The 15,553-nt window shown below is 39.4% G+C and overlaps 1 protein-coding gene across 1 annotated transcript in view; it reads left to right on the forward strand.

Moving 5' to 3' along the window:
* The window catches only part of LOC307201647 (vomeronasal type-2 receptor 26-like), a gene marked incomplete at both ends in the record, with an annotated part of 29,391 nt that extends 14,054 nt beyond the window's left edge, over nt 1–15,337 (forward strand). Inside the window, 6 exons of the mRNA XM_079950944.1 lie at nt 2,392–2,396; nt 4,813–5,104; nt 7,104–7,505; nt 9,095–9,322; nt 13,191–13,317; nt 14,436–15,337. Of these exons, the coding sequence (XP_079807070.1) occupies nt 2,392–2,396; nt 4,813–5,104; nt 7,104–7,505; nt 9,095–9,322; nt 13,191–13,317; nt 14,436–15,337 (1,956 nt within the window). The remainder of the gene's footprint in view (nt 1–2,391; nt 2,397–4,812; nt 5,105–7,103; nt 7,506–9,094; nt 9,323–13,190; nt 13,318–14,435) is intronic.
* Between the last annotated feature and the right edge of the window lie 216 nt (nt 15,338–15,553).

A 15,553-nucleotide genomic window follows, 5' to 3' on the forward strand; every position in this document is an offset into this window, starting at 1 on the left:
TTTATATCAGTCCTGGAGGTTTTGCTGAATATGATCAGGGGGGACCAGCTGGTAAAAGGAGTTCAGGTTGGAGCCAAACATTATAAATTGAAGGCATTTGCAGATGATTTAGTATTGACTTTACAAGAGCCAGACACTAGTACAAAAAGAGTCTTAGAGTTAATCCAAGTCTTTGGTCAGGTGGCAGGATTTAAGCTGAACAAACAAAAAACTAAAGTTCTGGAAAAAAATCTAACAAATGTTGAAAGAGAGAGTTTTCAAAATGAAACTGGGTTAATGGTGGCAAAGAAAGTAAAATATTTGGGGATTAACATGACATCTAAGAATGTGAACTTATTTAAAGACAATTATGACAAATGTTGGACAGAGGTAAAGAAAGATCTAGAAATATGGTCGAACTTGAAGCTTTCCTTGTTAGGTCGAATCGCAGTGATTAAAATGAATGTATTGCCTAGAATGTTATTTTTGTTTCAGACATTACAAATTGTGGATAAACTAGACTGTTTCAAGAAGTGGCAGAAAGATATATCTAAATTTGTCTGGCAGGGCAAAAAGCCCAGAATAAAACTTAAGATACTTACTGATGCAAAAGAAAGAGGGGGGTTTGCCCTGCCGGACTTAAGACTGTACTATGAATCGGCAGCTTTTTGCTGGTTGAAAGATTGGCTACTTCTTGAGAATGCAGACATTCTGGACTTGGAAGGATTCGACAATAGGTTTGGTTGGCATGCATATATATGGTATGACAAGGTTAAAGTTCACAAGGGTTTAAAAAACCATATTGTTAGGAAAGCATTATATAATGTTTGGATTTGATATAAGGACTTGCTGGAAAATAAAACTCCTAGGTGGTTATCACCAATGGAGGCTAAGGAGGTGAAGAAACTTAATATGGAATCCAAATGGCCAAAATACTTTGAAATTTTAGAAGAAGAAAGTGGCAAATTCAAATTACAGAGTTTTGAGAAAATAAAGTCCAAGGTACGAGACTGGCTCCATTATTACCAAATAATGGAGACCTTTAAACAAGACAGGAAAATTGGCTTCCAGGTGGAGAAATCGAAATTAGAAACAGAATTGTTAGAACCCAATACTAAGAACTTATCAAGAATGTATAAATTGCTGCTGAGGTGGAATACAATAGATGAGACAGTTAAGTCAGCTATGATTAAATGGGCACAGGACATAGGCCATGACATTATGTTTGCTGACTGGGAGCAGTTATGGACCACCGGTATTAAATTTACGGCATGTAATGCCCTAAGAGAAAATATTATGAAAATGATCTACAGGTGGTACATGACCCCCAGTCAAGCTTGCGAAGATTTATCATCTGCCCAATAATAAATGTTGGAAATGTAATGAGACTGAAGGCACCTTCTTTCACCTTTGGTGGACCTGCCCAAAGATTAAAGCCTTTTGGGAAATGATTTATAATGAAATTAAGAAGGTACTTAAATGTACTTTTCATAAGAAACCGGAGGCATTTCTCTTGGGCATTTGGTGTCAAGGAAGGATAAGACTTTTTTTATGTACGCCACTACAGCAGCAAGGATTCTTCTAGCAAAGTATTGGAAGACACAAGAATTACCCACACTGGAAGAATGGCAGACGAAAGTGATTGACTTTATGGGACTGGCAGAAATGACTGGCAGAATCCGTGACCAAGAGAAAGAGACGGTGGAGGAAGATTGGAAGAAGTTTAAAGTATATCTTAAGAACTGTTACAAAATTGAGGAGTGCTAAAATGTCAAGGGGAAGGAAGATGTAGAATTACAGCTGAAACTGTTTGATAATTTAAGGGGAAATTGAGAAAGATAATAAGTTTAAATCTAATTGGTAAAAAGGGTTGCTGAAAAACTGTAAAATAAGGATGCAAAAAGGGTGAGGTATGGGGAAGTCCGAGAAAGGAGGTTTATGAAAATGAGGTTAAGAAATTATATTTGTGTGTTTGTTTGTATCTGATGATGTTCCTATGTTGTTATTGCTTTGTCTTAAAATTGGAAAATTAATAAAAATTATTATAAAAAAAGAGAGAGAAATTCGTCTTGCGAAGCACCTTGAAAAACGGAAAACCCTTTCGTCTAGCGGGTTTTTCGTCTTGCGAGGCATTCATCTTGCGGGGCACCACTGTATTATCAAGGATGGTAGAAGCTATAGTCCAGAAACATCTAGATGGTGCAACATTGCCTATCACTGCCTTACACTGATGGGCCACCCTGACAGCCTTCAGAATTACCACCTCTTACCAGAGTAAGAAAGGGATGGCACAGACATCCCCAAGCATGCCACTCTCCTTCAAACAATATATATGTGCTCTTTCAAAAGTAGCTAGACTGTATTATCCAGGGTCCCTAGATGGTTTGCACCCTTTCCATCATTGTTCCCAAGATCCAGTAAGTGTCACAGAGTTGTAGGCACCCCTAGCCATAGGAAATTAGACAAGTGGGGAAAGGATGAGGTTGGCTTATCTCTAAAAAATATTTTGCCCAATATGGGGCTTGAACTCATGACTCTGAGAGTATGCTCTACCAACTGAGCTATCCTAGCAGTTTTTAGATGATGCCAGAGAGATCCCCACGCATGCCACATTGCTTCAAACAGTACATATGTGTTGTTTCTAAAGTGTCTAGACAGCATTAGTCAGGACCCGTACATTTGGATATGGTTAGGACTCTCTCCTGCATTGTACCAAAGATCCAGTTAGTGGGGTGGATAGCAATGTCTGATCAGTGTCACCTAGTTGAGAGAGTGTAGGAGACCCCAGCAAGGTATTCTAGGAAGAGGTGGTGTTTTGTTTGGGTTTGGGGTTTCTTTTTTTAGTTATGGGTGTCCTGCATTAGCAAGCAGATTGGGCAAGATGGCCTTAGAGATCACTTCCTAACCTTTGATGTGGCAGATATGTTTACTTCGGCAGTTCTCCTCCTGGTGATGCAACATAGAGTCCAACAACATTGCAAAAGTGATTATCTCCCCTGTAATTATTAAAATTATTATAATCAATTTACCCGGCAAAGCTCCAGAAGGCAGAATGGGAATTAAAAAATGAAAACGTAAATCTGAAATGATTTAAAGCACCCCGGTATTCCAAAAACAGCTACGGGAAGGGAGGAGAGGTGAGGCCAGGATCTGTCGTTTCAGAGAGTTTTACTTTTCATTGTATCAATTAGATCTCAAATCATGATATTTTAGAGAGCATTCGATCAATTTTTTTTACATTATTGAAGTTAATGAAAAGGTTAAGTACTGAATTGCCAGACTTGGCTGCCATCAAATCCATCCTGTTCAAGTCAGACTGATGATAGTAACAATATTGTAGAGAGGCAAAGGAGAGTCCATGTGCAGAAGGATATTTGAGATCAGGATGTTGTTGCTGCTGCTTCTCCTGCTGCTTCCCAATATGGTGCCCAAAGTGCACACTGTTGTTTGCAGCAGAAATAATCCTGTGCATATTCCACATGAGTGGTATGAACAAGGGGACCTTATCATTGGTGGGATAGCATCTCATATCTTTTACATGTACCCCAAGCTTTCCTTCAATATACACCCTTCTCGTGTCTTTATTGATCTCCCAGTGTAAGTAAAATGTCCTTAACATTATTTTATTTGTTATTAATACATTGATATCTGGATATCTGACAGAAAAGTACTTTGATTGCTTTGGGGGGGAAAATTACATTTTAAAAAAACAAAAACAAATGGACATTTTCTATAAGAAATATCCATGCACATACTGTAGGCTATGCCTAAACTGTTAATTAGACATCAGAAAACATTCACCTTCACCAATTCTGGAAAGATAAAGAGAAAGGAGAGTAGGAGAAAGAGAAAGTGGGTAAGATGATATAAGAACTGCTCTCCAACATACAGCCATGCAGTTAGCCAGTCATGTTTGCCGATGATTCTAAAATGTTTAGTTATTAAAAAATAACACAGATTGCAAAGCACTCCAAAATAATCTCTGCATACTGGTTGCATGAGCAGTAAAATGGAAAGGCAATTCAATTTAAGCAAGTGTAAAGTGAGGCTTATTCCAAGCTAAAAATATATATTACCGTATTTTTTGCTCTATAAGACTCACTTTTTCCCTCCTAAAAAGTAAGGTGAAATGTGTGTGTGTCTTATGGAGCGAATGCAGGCTGGGTAATTTTACTTATATACCTATGGCATCTGAACTAATAGTGAATGACCAGGAATGAAACCTTGGGTCATAGCAGATAACACAGTGAAAATGTGGACACAGGGTGCAACTGTGCTAGAATTCTATTCTAGCAAACATCACTTAAGGAACTGCCAATATCATAATGCAGTTAAACTAATCTATGGCGTGACCTACACTTGGTACACTATGTACAGTTCTGGTCAATTCACCTAAGTAGGGATGGTGTAGAGCTGGAAAAAGCTCACCCGAGGCCCTTCTTCATGTGCTTCCTCCACGAGAGGTCTGGAGGGTGGCAACACAACAATGGGGTTTTTTGCTCCCCACTTATGGAATTCTCTCCCCAGGCGGGCTCAGCTGCCACCTTCGTTACATATCTTGCCCAGGCAAAAACATTCTCTTCTCCCAGGCCTTGGCTAATTTAACAATCTATGCCGTTTTAAACTGGAGCACTGTTTTTAGCTCATACTATGCTATATATTTCATGTTTTTTATTGTAAACCGCCATATGATCCTCAGATGAAGGGTGATTAATAATAATACTAATAATAATAATACGTGACTAAACTGGCAGGCTGTACCCTCTCCTTTCAGTTCTGGATTTTATGTTCTGTTTAATTCTCCCATAAAACAGTAACTCACTTCATTTGCAGGGTGATGACAAAGTTGTACCAGCACCTCCTTGCCTTGGTGTTTGCCATTGATGAGATCAACGAGAATCCCAAGATCTTGCCCAATGTCACTCTTGGGTTCCACATCTATGATAGCTATTATGATTCAAAGATGACCTATCGAACCACTCTGGATCTGCTCTTTAAATCACGTCACTTTCTCCCCAACTACATATGTACCGTCCAGAAAAATGTAGTAGGAGTCATTGGGGGATTTGGCTCTGATACTTCTTTGTGCATGGCAGACATCTTAGGTCTTTACAAGATTCCACAGGTAGAATATGGGAATTAAAATAATAATAATGAAATTTCACACAATAATAAACTCTCCCCCTCTCCTTCCACTAGAAACCTGTTGACTCATGAATATGGACAGGTAAAAAGGGAAGAGTAAAAGAGACTGCAATATATAAATATATTAGGGAGGTATAACGTGGGTGTCCAACAATGCGTGTGAGAAGGGCAATGTTCCAAAGAACATGTGTTTAATGCATATAAAGTAAGATTGCACGAAAATTTCCAAGCATTGGTGGCAATGGAAAGATGAAATATAGAAAAGAGACTTCCTTGGAAGCAAAATCCAGGTTTGGGGCAAGTACTCTTTGATGAGAGAATCCCGGCAGAGATTTTAAACCACAAAACATGCTGCACAGTAACGCACAGAAATATAAGCTCGTAGACCTTTAAAATATGTCATTGTAGTTCCAGAATATTCCCCTCCCCCCCCCTGCATAGAAAAAGACCTCACATTTGTTAAATTAAAAATGGTTTACTTATAAGCCCTCTGAAGGTCAGGTTTGTGTGCTTTTCCATACATCAGTCAGAAAACACAGGCTTAGTTACAGTTGTGAAAGTTCCTAAATTGGTATGGCCTGTTAGAGTCATGCAGTGTGAGCTTGGAGCAACCAGCTCAGACCTCTCTACATGCCAAGCTTCTCTGGGAGACTGAAGGACAACAATAGGCTTGATTACCATCCTCCAGAGGTAAAGGAGTGACCCAGCTAAACCTGGCAGCACAGCTTACTCTGTGACATTAACTCCTCCATGCATGATATGTATGTGTGGTTTATTGTCTACTTGTTTGGTTGTGAGTTGCTTTGGGTTGCCCCAGGCAAGAAAAATCAACTGACAAATTTAATAAATAATAAAAAACCAAGAATGTCTCTCCCGGAGAATTATGAAATTCCCTTCCTGGGGCAAGTATGACATATTCAGAACTGTTGACTTTCGGAGGTTAATGGAAAACAGTATTTTGTGCCATTCTGCTGCATTATGTGAATTCATCTTTGTTGCTTTTAATTTTTGCAGAGAATGATGGTGATGCTTTTTTTTGTACAGTAGTACCTTGGATTACAAACACCTTGGGTTACAAACACTTTGGGTTACAGACTCCACTAACCCGGAAGTAGTACCTCGGGTTAAGAACTTTACCTCAGGATGAGAAAGGAAATCGGCAGGCCCCATTAGCTAAAGTGGTACCTCAAGTTAAAAATGGACCTCCAGAATGAATTAAGTTTGCAACCAAACGTACCACTGTATTTTGCTGATATTTTATATGGTTTATTGTGGTAAAAGACCATACATACTCTTCCAGAGATCTTCCAGAGTTCCCAGAAGATCTTCCCAGGAGAGTTCATAGTAGATGGAGTATCAACTTCTCTCTACAATCACTATAAGGGTTACAAAACAGAAGAAGAGGATCAGTGGTTTCTATTGCTCCAGCTCCACATGAAAGTTTTGTTGAATCATATGCTTAGCGGTGCCAAAAGCAGTACAGTACAGTGAGCAATGATAAATACTCCAAATACTTGGAGACAATCGATGTGTACAAATGTGATGACTCAATAATATTAAGAATGAATAGCTTCAGAAATTATTGAGCACAATTATTTGTCTGCATTTTTCTATGTCCCTAAAAAGAGTACATTTTAGTATATAGGATTTATTATTACTACTACTACTACTACTACTACTACTAGAATTTATATACTGCCTTATACCCGGAGCTCTCAGGGCAGTTCACAGAAAAGATCAACATAAAAACCACTATATAGAGAGAGTGGCAGGTGAAATATCTAGCAATGAATGACTGTTAATAGCTTGCCTCAAATTGTGGGGAATAGTAGCTAAAGCACATTCTGACAATCTTCCCAATAAACAGATACTTATCTGGAGGTAATTGGAATGTTTACAACACTTACAACACTTATATTCAGATAAACGTGTTGTGAGTTCTTGTTTCCACTTGGACAGTTTGGTTTTTCTTTTTTCAGATTTCATATGGTTCATTTGAATCAGTCATGAATGAACAAATCAAATTCCCTTCTTTTTACCGCATGGTCCCCAATGAAGGACTTCAGTATCAAGGAATTATCCAGTTACTTTTGTATTTTGGATGGAAATGGGTTGGACTCCTCACTCCAGATAATGAAGCTGGAGAACATTTCTTGCGGGCAATTGAACCAATGCTTTACAAGAATCGGATCTGTTCAGCATTCACAGAAAAGATTTGGTACCATCTGCATGTCACTGGTAGCATGTTTGATACGGTAGATGATGTGGTACGTGGATCAAAGCTCTTCACACGAGCTTTCATAATGAGCAAAGCCAATGCTGTTGTTATATATGGAGAAAGTCAATCTATTGCATGGCTGTTAAATGCTGCAAAGACAATGGTAACTCTGTTAATATATCATCCACATATTAAGTTACCTGAAGGAAAAGTGTGGATTACAACAGCTCAAATAGATTTCCCATTACATACAGTTCAAAAAAATACTGGTATTAACATACAAATGTTCCATGGTGCTCTCTCCTTTGCTATCCACTCCAAGGAGACTCACAGCTTCCAAGACTTTCTTCAGCATGTAAATCCTTATTGGGAAGATGGAGATGGCTTTATCAAAGATTTATGGGAACAAGCATTTGGTTGTTCACTTTCAAACTCCACTGCGTCAAAATACTTTTATGTCACATGTACTGGAGAGGAGATGCTGGAAAGCCTTCCTGCATCATTTTTTGAAATGAGCATGACAGGCCACAGCTACAGCATCTACAATGCTGTCTATGCTTTGGCACATGCCTTACAGATCATGTTTCCGGCTGGAGCCAACCACAAAGGAACAGAGAGTAGAGAAAGACTCTCTCATCAGAATTTGAAACCTTGGCAGGTAGGGTTTCCTGTTACAAAGTGTACAGTTTACAAAATATTCTGTGTTATGCACTGCCTTGATATATTATATAAATTGGCAATGCACTATAAGTAAAGAAAGAAACCTTGATAACTAAAAATAATTTTGTTATATCAGAGATTGGAATTAGAAAAGTTCTTATAATAATAAAAAGACTTTAGATTACATAGGCATTCCTCTTACCTACGGTTAACAGCACAAATTAGCCAAGTGGAGTGCAAATCAAACTGCCTGAAATTACCCTTGTAGCTTTCTGAAGTTTCTCAAAATCTGGTGGAGTGTCCATGAAAATTTCTGGTTTCCTTGGTAATTCCAGCACACATGATACAGAGAGCTAGCAAAATTCAGGGATTCCTGAAATGAAGGAAACAAAAGCCACGCACACCCTCCAATTATCAACAACAAAAACAACATCTGGCTGGGTTTCCCTAACCACTCTGGGTGGCTCGCAGCATATATCAAAACATACTAAAACATAAAACAATAATAATTTTCCAATACAGGGCTGCCTTCAGGTGTCTTCTAAAAGTCAGTTAGCTGTTTATTTTCTTGATATCTGAAGGCAGGGTGTTCCACAGGAAGGGCACCACTACCAAGAAGTCCCTCTGCCTAGTTCCCTGTAACTTCACTTCTCGCAGTGAGGGAACCAGCAGAAGATCCTTGAAGGAGGAACGATGGGGGTGGAGATTCTCCTTCAGGTATACTGGGCCGTGGCCATTTAGGGTTTTAAAGGTCAGCACCAACACTTTGAATTGTGCACTGGGAGCCAATAAAGATCCTTTAGGACCGGTGTTATGTGGTCCCAGCAGCCACTCCCAGTCACCAGTCTAGCTGCCACATTCTGGATTAGTTGTAGTTTCCAAGTCACCTTCAAAGGTAGCACCACATAGAGTTTATTGCAGTAGTCCAAGCATGAGATAACCTGTGCCTCCATGGATAGCTGTGAGTCCAAAATGACCCCCCACTGCACACCTGGTCCTTTAGAGGCACAGTTACTCCGTTCAGGACCAGAGAATCCCCCACACCTGCCCATTCCCTGACTTTGTAGACCTTGTGGTTCTCTTTTCACATAGGTCCAATCATTCCTGCAGAGAATCTCGTTCAACAACAGTGCTGGTGATGAAATCACATTAAATGAATATGGAGAGTTAGCAGCTGGCTTTGATATTACAAACCTGGTCACTTTCCGAAACAGATCATATGTCAGGGTCAAAGTGGGGAGGCTGGATCCTCAGGCCTCTCCTGGCAAAGAGCTCACCATTAATGCAGACAGAATCAAATGGCATAGTGGCTTCACTCAGGTGAGAAAATAACTGCACAGGCCCTCAGATGGCAACATTCATAGTTTTCCATAACGATGGGGTGTAAGGGAGGGAAGAAAGCAATGCATAATTAAGTTTGTTATACACTGGAGGAGAAAATAAAGTTTTCAAAAATAAGATGAAAATCTTATCCATGTTGAAAATTCATAAACAGATGGACAGTGTTTTAGTGGAAAGAATGTCTATTTGAAAGAGTCGAAACAAAATAAAAAAAAATTCCTTCCAGTAGCACCTTAGAGACAAACTAAGTTTGTTATTGGTATGAGCCTTTGTATGCATGCACACTTCTTCAATCTAAGGTTTGTCTCTAAGGTGCTACTGGAAGGATATTTTAGATTTTGTTTCAACTACAGCAGACCAACACGGCTACCTACCTGTTATTTGAAAGAGTAACTTTACTTGTTTTCTGGCCCCAATTCAAAGCATGGTTTTGGACCTATAAAGCCTTAAACAGCTCAGGATCGCTATACCTGAAGGATCGCCTCTCTCTATATGAACCTACCCAGACCCTGCAACCATTTCATCTGTCTCTTTCACAGGAAGTCTAGAGGGAGGAGACACAGGAGTGGGCCTTTGGGGCAGTGGCTCTCCATTTGCGAAATGTTCTCTCCAGGTAGATTTGACTGGCCCCTTCATTGTACACCTTTAGGCACCATTTCCAGGATCTACCAACCCCATCCAGTTCATTATACCCTCCAGATACTTCCAGATACCTCTCTTTATTTCAATGGATTAGAGAGTGTGTCATCAGCATACTGATGATACCATGCTCCATGACACCTGCCAACAGTTTCACATAGATGCTAAATAACATAGGAGATAAACTGGACCTTCATGGGACACCACATCCTAAAGACTATGAAGCCAAACAAATATCTCCTAGAACTACTCTCTCATAATGACCCTTCAGGTAGGAAACGAACTGCTATGCTACATTACCTCCAATTCCCATCATCTTGAGGACTTCTAGGAGGAAAGATGGCTACTGCTGAACACTCCATCGACAGAGATAATTATGCAGTGATTAAAGATAGCCAAGTCGTAATATTTGGTTATCATACTCTCTCATTGAAGATAGAGGGATCAAGGGGATTAATCTCTAATGCACCGAAGAAAGCTTCTCTTCACTCCAGAGACACAAAGTATTTTGACAGGGGGTGTGACTTGGAGTGAGGAACCACAATTGTGGGAACCAGGTCAGCAAAACCTCCCCCCTTTTTTTCACTGCTTTTGAGATTGTGATGATGAATTACAAATGAGGTGATCTGTCTGCCAATTAAACTTTCACCTGGAATGCGAACTAACTGCTGGTGTAAGAAGAAATATTAATTAGGCTAAAAACAAAACAATTGTTTGCGACTGAGGAAGATTATCAACAGATAACAGTGCTCTGGTTCCTAAGAATATTCATTTTATATTATAACTCTCTGTCCTTTTTGTGGAGTGCTGGCTGCAAAAGTGAAGCTAAATTCCTTTAATGTGGGAAGGAATGTACTTTGTTAAGGAGACACGTTTCTTCAAGGCAGAGACTGCTAAGGTGGAAACTAACAGAAACCATTATGGTGAAAATGCTATCAAGATCTGCCAGAAAATGAGAGTGGAATGGGAAAATGGGTGCAGCAGATTATGAAATGGAGAGGACCTCCACACAGGTACCCGGAGCAGCCAAACAGACAAACAATGAAGTTCTGATGCTCGAGAAGTGAAATGAAACCATTGACAAAGACATAAAGAAATATCTTGAGATAGCAGATACAGAGCTAAGAGAGAAAGGATCCTGTGTGCAATCTGGGGATTTTTTTTTTTTATGTTTGATGATTTATTGTGTTTCGATACCTGCTGGAAGCTGCCCAGAGTGGCTGGGGCAACCCCGTCAGATAGGCAGGGTACAAATATTAAAATTTTTATTAGTAGTATTATGGATTAGGAGGAAAGAATCTATCAAAATTCTTGCGATGCAGTTGAAAAACAAATGGATGAAATCGAAATGGAAGGAGTCTCTTTTCTCTCTTTTTAAACTAGGATGGAAAATCATGGCAAACAGGAAATGGAGTTGGAAGATATGAAACTGGGTGCGAATTAATGAAAATACAAGTTAATAACTATGGATTATTATCCTAATAAGGGATGTTGGATTATTATTATTATTATTTTGGAGATAAAGTTGACATACTGGACTGGACACTTAGCAATAATAGCAATTGGACTTTTAGACTTTTGGTATGGAAAAAAATGAATGAACTTGAGGCTCATGGGATTGAGGACTGGGGAAACATCACCTAGTAGAAGAAGGAACAGCTAGATATTACCCTGGAATACAGCTATATACCATCCTGGAGTGAACACTTTGAATATTTTGTATAACTTTTTAATATATAATTGACAGACAGAGAATTGGAAGTCATATTTATTTAATTTCTATTTCTCTCTTTTCTTTTCTATTTTTTAAAAAATATTTTTTCCCCTTTCAGCCTTTTCTCTTTTCCTTTTTTGCTTATCTATAGTGGTACCTCGGGTTAAGAACTTAATTCTTTCCGGAGGTCCGTTCTTAACCTGAAACTGTTCTTAACCTGAAGCACCACTTTAGCTAATGGGGCCTCCCGCTGCTGCCGTGCTGCCGGAGCACGATTTCTGTTCTCATCCTGAAGCAAAGTTCTTAACCCGAGGTATTATTTCTGGGTTAGCGGAGTCTGTAACCTGAAGCGTCTGTAAATTGAAGCGTATGTAACCTGAGGTACCACTATACTTTGCATTTGCTTGTGGGTTGTGTTTTTTGTTTTGTTTTTTTTATTTTTTGTTTTGGGTGTTCTCTACTCTGGTACACTCAGGAAGGAGATGGATGGCAGGTAAAATACATTGTATGAGAGGCAGGGGATGGAAGATCTGCCAAGGTGGGAGCCTGGGAGAAAAAAGGGAAGCTCCTAGGTTACAGCTGGAAAGGTTCACCCCCTTTTATGAGAGACAAGGGTTAAGATCTATCTTTGGGAGAGGGCTTTACATTCCCCCTCCTCTTTCTCTTTCTCTTTTCTCCCCCCCCCTTTTCCTTTATGTAGATTGCTTTTTTATTGTATTCTATGTAGAAAGGTGTTTTGTTTTTTTAATACAAATCCCACCATCTAGAGTCACATCAAAATAGCACCTAGTGAAATTCATGAATCAAATGGCAGTAATCCCATAGTCACACCTGCTTATCTTGCTTGCTGTTGGGCAAAACAAATTCAAATTTTGTGGTCTTTTCACAACCTCCCACATGGCCATATTGCTGCCGTCAGCTGACCACATAGGTGAGGGATATCCACCGCCCCAGATTTTCTGCAGCCGTGCCAGGCCACAACCACTGCTATCAGATGAATATAGTAAGTGGACTTTTTAAATAATAATAGTAATAATAATAATAATAATAATAATAATAATAATAATAATAAAAAATTATTTATATCCCGCTCTCCCCAGCCGAAGCCAGGCTCAGGGTGGCTAACAACAGTAAAAATAACACAGTTTACATAAAATCATAATCAATTAATTGAAATACATTCTAAAACCAATTCATTCTAAAATCAATTCAGAGTCGAATTAATGGCAACCATTGGGCTAGAGTTCTATGAGGGTTACAGAAGGCCTGATGGAACACCTCTGTTTTGCAGGCCCTGTGGAAAGATGTCAAGTCCCGCAGGGCCCTAGTCTCTTGTGACAGAGGGTTCCATCAGACTCCACTTCATGAGTCACCTGTGTACATATGGATTATCTATTCCACAATATTGGCCCTCCTATTTACTGATAGATCACCTTATGTTATATTAATTTAGACATTTTCTTAATATTAACCTTCTCCCATATCTTTGAATAGGAACCACCACTTTCAATATGTAATGCCAATTGCCGTCCTGGTTATGGGAAGAAAAAGAAGGAGGGGGAGAAGTTTTGCTGTTATGATTGTGATCCATGTCCACATGAGATGTTCTCAAATGACAAGGGTGAGAGATGCCGTGTTAGCATATACTATACAATTCATGTTAGTATATTCTGGGTAGATCCATGCCCACATGAGACGTTCTCAAATGAGAAATGTGGGATATAGCATGTAAAGATATACAAAACAATACAATTTATTTTAGTAAGCACTGCACTCCTTGACAATTTTGTTGTGTTTAATTTCTGGAGGAGGGAAGTCTTAATTTATGGCTTGATGTGTTGTCCTTATTGTTTATAGATAACATCAATATAATGTTATCCTTCTAGAATACACTCTTCAAGATTGTATCTTCACTTTTTTAAAAGAATATATTTTAGAAAGGTGGGTGATGATTTTACCACTAACATTGACTAATTTACAGTGGAATAAAAGTGGTGGCCCCTTCTCTAAAAACAAGGCTTTTGGGGGAGGTGGTAAAAGTCCTTTCAAAAGCACCTTTCTGTGGCCAATATTTCAGCAACAATATTTCTCTTGTTTAACTATGCAGTATCTGTGGTCCTGAGAAAAACAGAAAAGCACCACTAAAAGCATACAGCTTATCCACATCAGTTGATTTTGTAAGCATCTAGGGCAAAAGCATTCATGACTAACTGCCTAAATTCAATAAAACGTGCAGAGCTTGACTCACTCTTTAGTCAAAACAGCGCCCAGCAGAATTTGATTATAGTGTTTAAATTTAGCGCTTACTATGCAATTCACTCCCCTCTCGGAGTGAATAGTCAACAACCATTAGTCAATTTAAATGCTTTACATGCAGTAATCACAGGTCTCAGGCATCAATCAGCAGAAGCAAATACAGGCAAGGTATTCTTTGTTACAAAATAGAATCCATATCTTCAAGCACTGAAAATGGGCTAAGGAGCTCCAGCGTGATGCATGTCGTCAGTTGCATGGTTCAAACAGAAGAGAGAGAGAGGATCAGAAAACAAACCATACTTCCTCACTTCTTGCAGATGTGATATCACGGAGTCCTTTCTATAAATTTACAACTCTGTAGTTCCCTTACTTACTGGCAATAGTGTACAGTTGTTTGGCTGCATAAAATCTCCCGTACTTCAGATAATAACATTCTTTAGCATAATCATGGTTTTTTAAAATGATTGTACATTGTATTTTCAGAGAATGAAATATGTGCCAGGTGCCCTGCAGGTCAGTATCCAAATGAAGGCCATGATCAATGCATTCCAAAGACAGCAAACTTCCTGGGCTTTAATGAAACATTGGCCATCGTTTCAACTTTCTGTGCACTTTTATTCTCTCTGATCACAATTCTTGTGCTTGGCATCTTCATTAAGCACAGGGACACTGCCATAGTCAAAGCCAACAATAGAACCCTAACCTATATTCTTCTACTCTGCCTCCTCTTGTGTTTCCTCTGCACTTTGATGTTCATTGGAAAACCAAGGTGGGTGACCTGCCTTCTCCGACAAACAAGTTTTGGCATCATTTTCTCTGTGGCCCTCTCCAGCATCTTGGCCAAAACCGTATTGGTGGTTTTGGCATTCATTGCTACCAAGCCAGGGTCCAGGATCAGGAGATGGGTAGGCAAAAAGCTGGCTTACACCATTGTCCTCTCTGGCTCCATTGTTCAAGTAGGAATCTGTGTCTTATGGCTGGCAACCTCTCCCCCATTCCCAGATTTGGACATGCACTCAATGAATGAAGAAATTATAATATTATGTAATGAAGGGTCAGTTCCCATGTTCTATTGTGTTTTGGGCTACATGGGCTTCCTGGCCACTGTCAGCTTCACTGTGGCCTTCTTAGCCAGGAAGTTGCCGGACAGTTTCAATGAAGCCAAGTTCATCACCTTCAGCATGCTGGTTTTCTGCAGTGTTTGGCTCTCCTTTATTCCAACGTACCTGAGCACCAGAGGAAAATACATGGTGGCTGTGGAGATCTTCTCCATCTTGGCTTCCAGTGCTGGGCTGCTGGCTTGCCTCTTTTTCCCTAAATGCTACATTATTGTGATGAGGCCTGAGCTGAATAACAGAGAACAGCTGATACGGAGCAAAGCATAAATGACAGAAGAGATTGTAATTTATGTTGGGAGTTAGGCTCTGTAATCTTTCGGGCTAGTAATAATAATAATAATAATTTATTATTTATACCCTGCCCATCTGGCTGGGTTTCCCCAGCCACTCTGGATGGCTTCCAACAAAGATGAAAGATACACTAAAATGTCACATATTAAAAAACTTCCCTGAACAGGGCTGCCTTCAGATGTGGTGGTCAAA

Source organism: Podarcis cretensis (assembly GCF_951804945.1).
Source record: "Podarcis cretensis genome assembly, chromosome: 13".
In the NCBI taxonomy this organism is placed as follows: domain Eukaryota; kingdom Metazoa; phylum Chordata; class Lepidosauria; order Squamata; family Lacertidae; genus Podarcis; species Podarcis cretensis.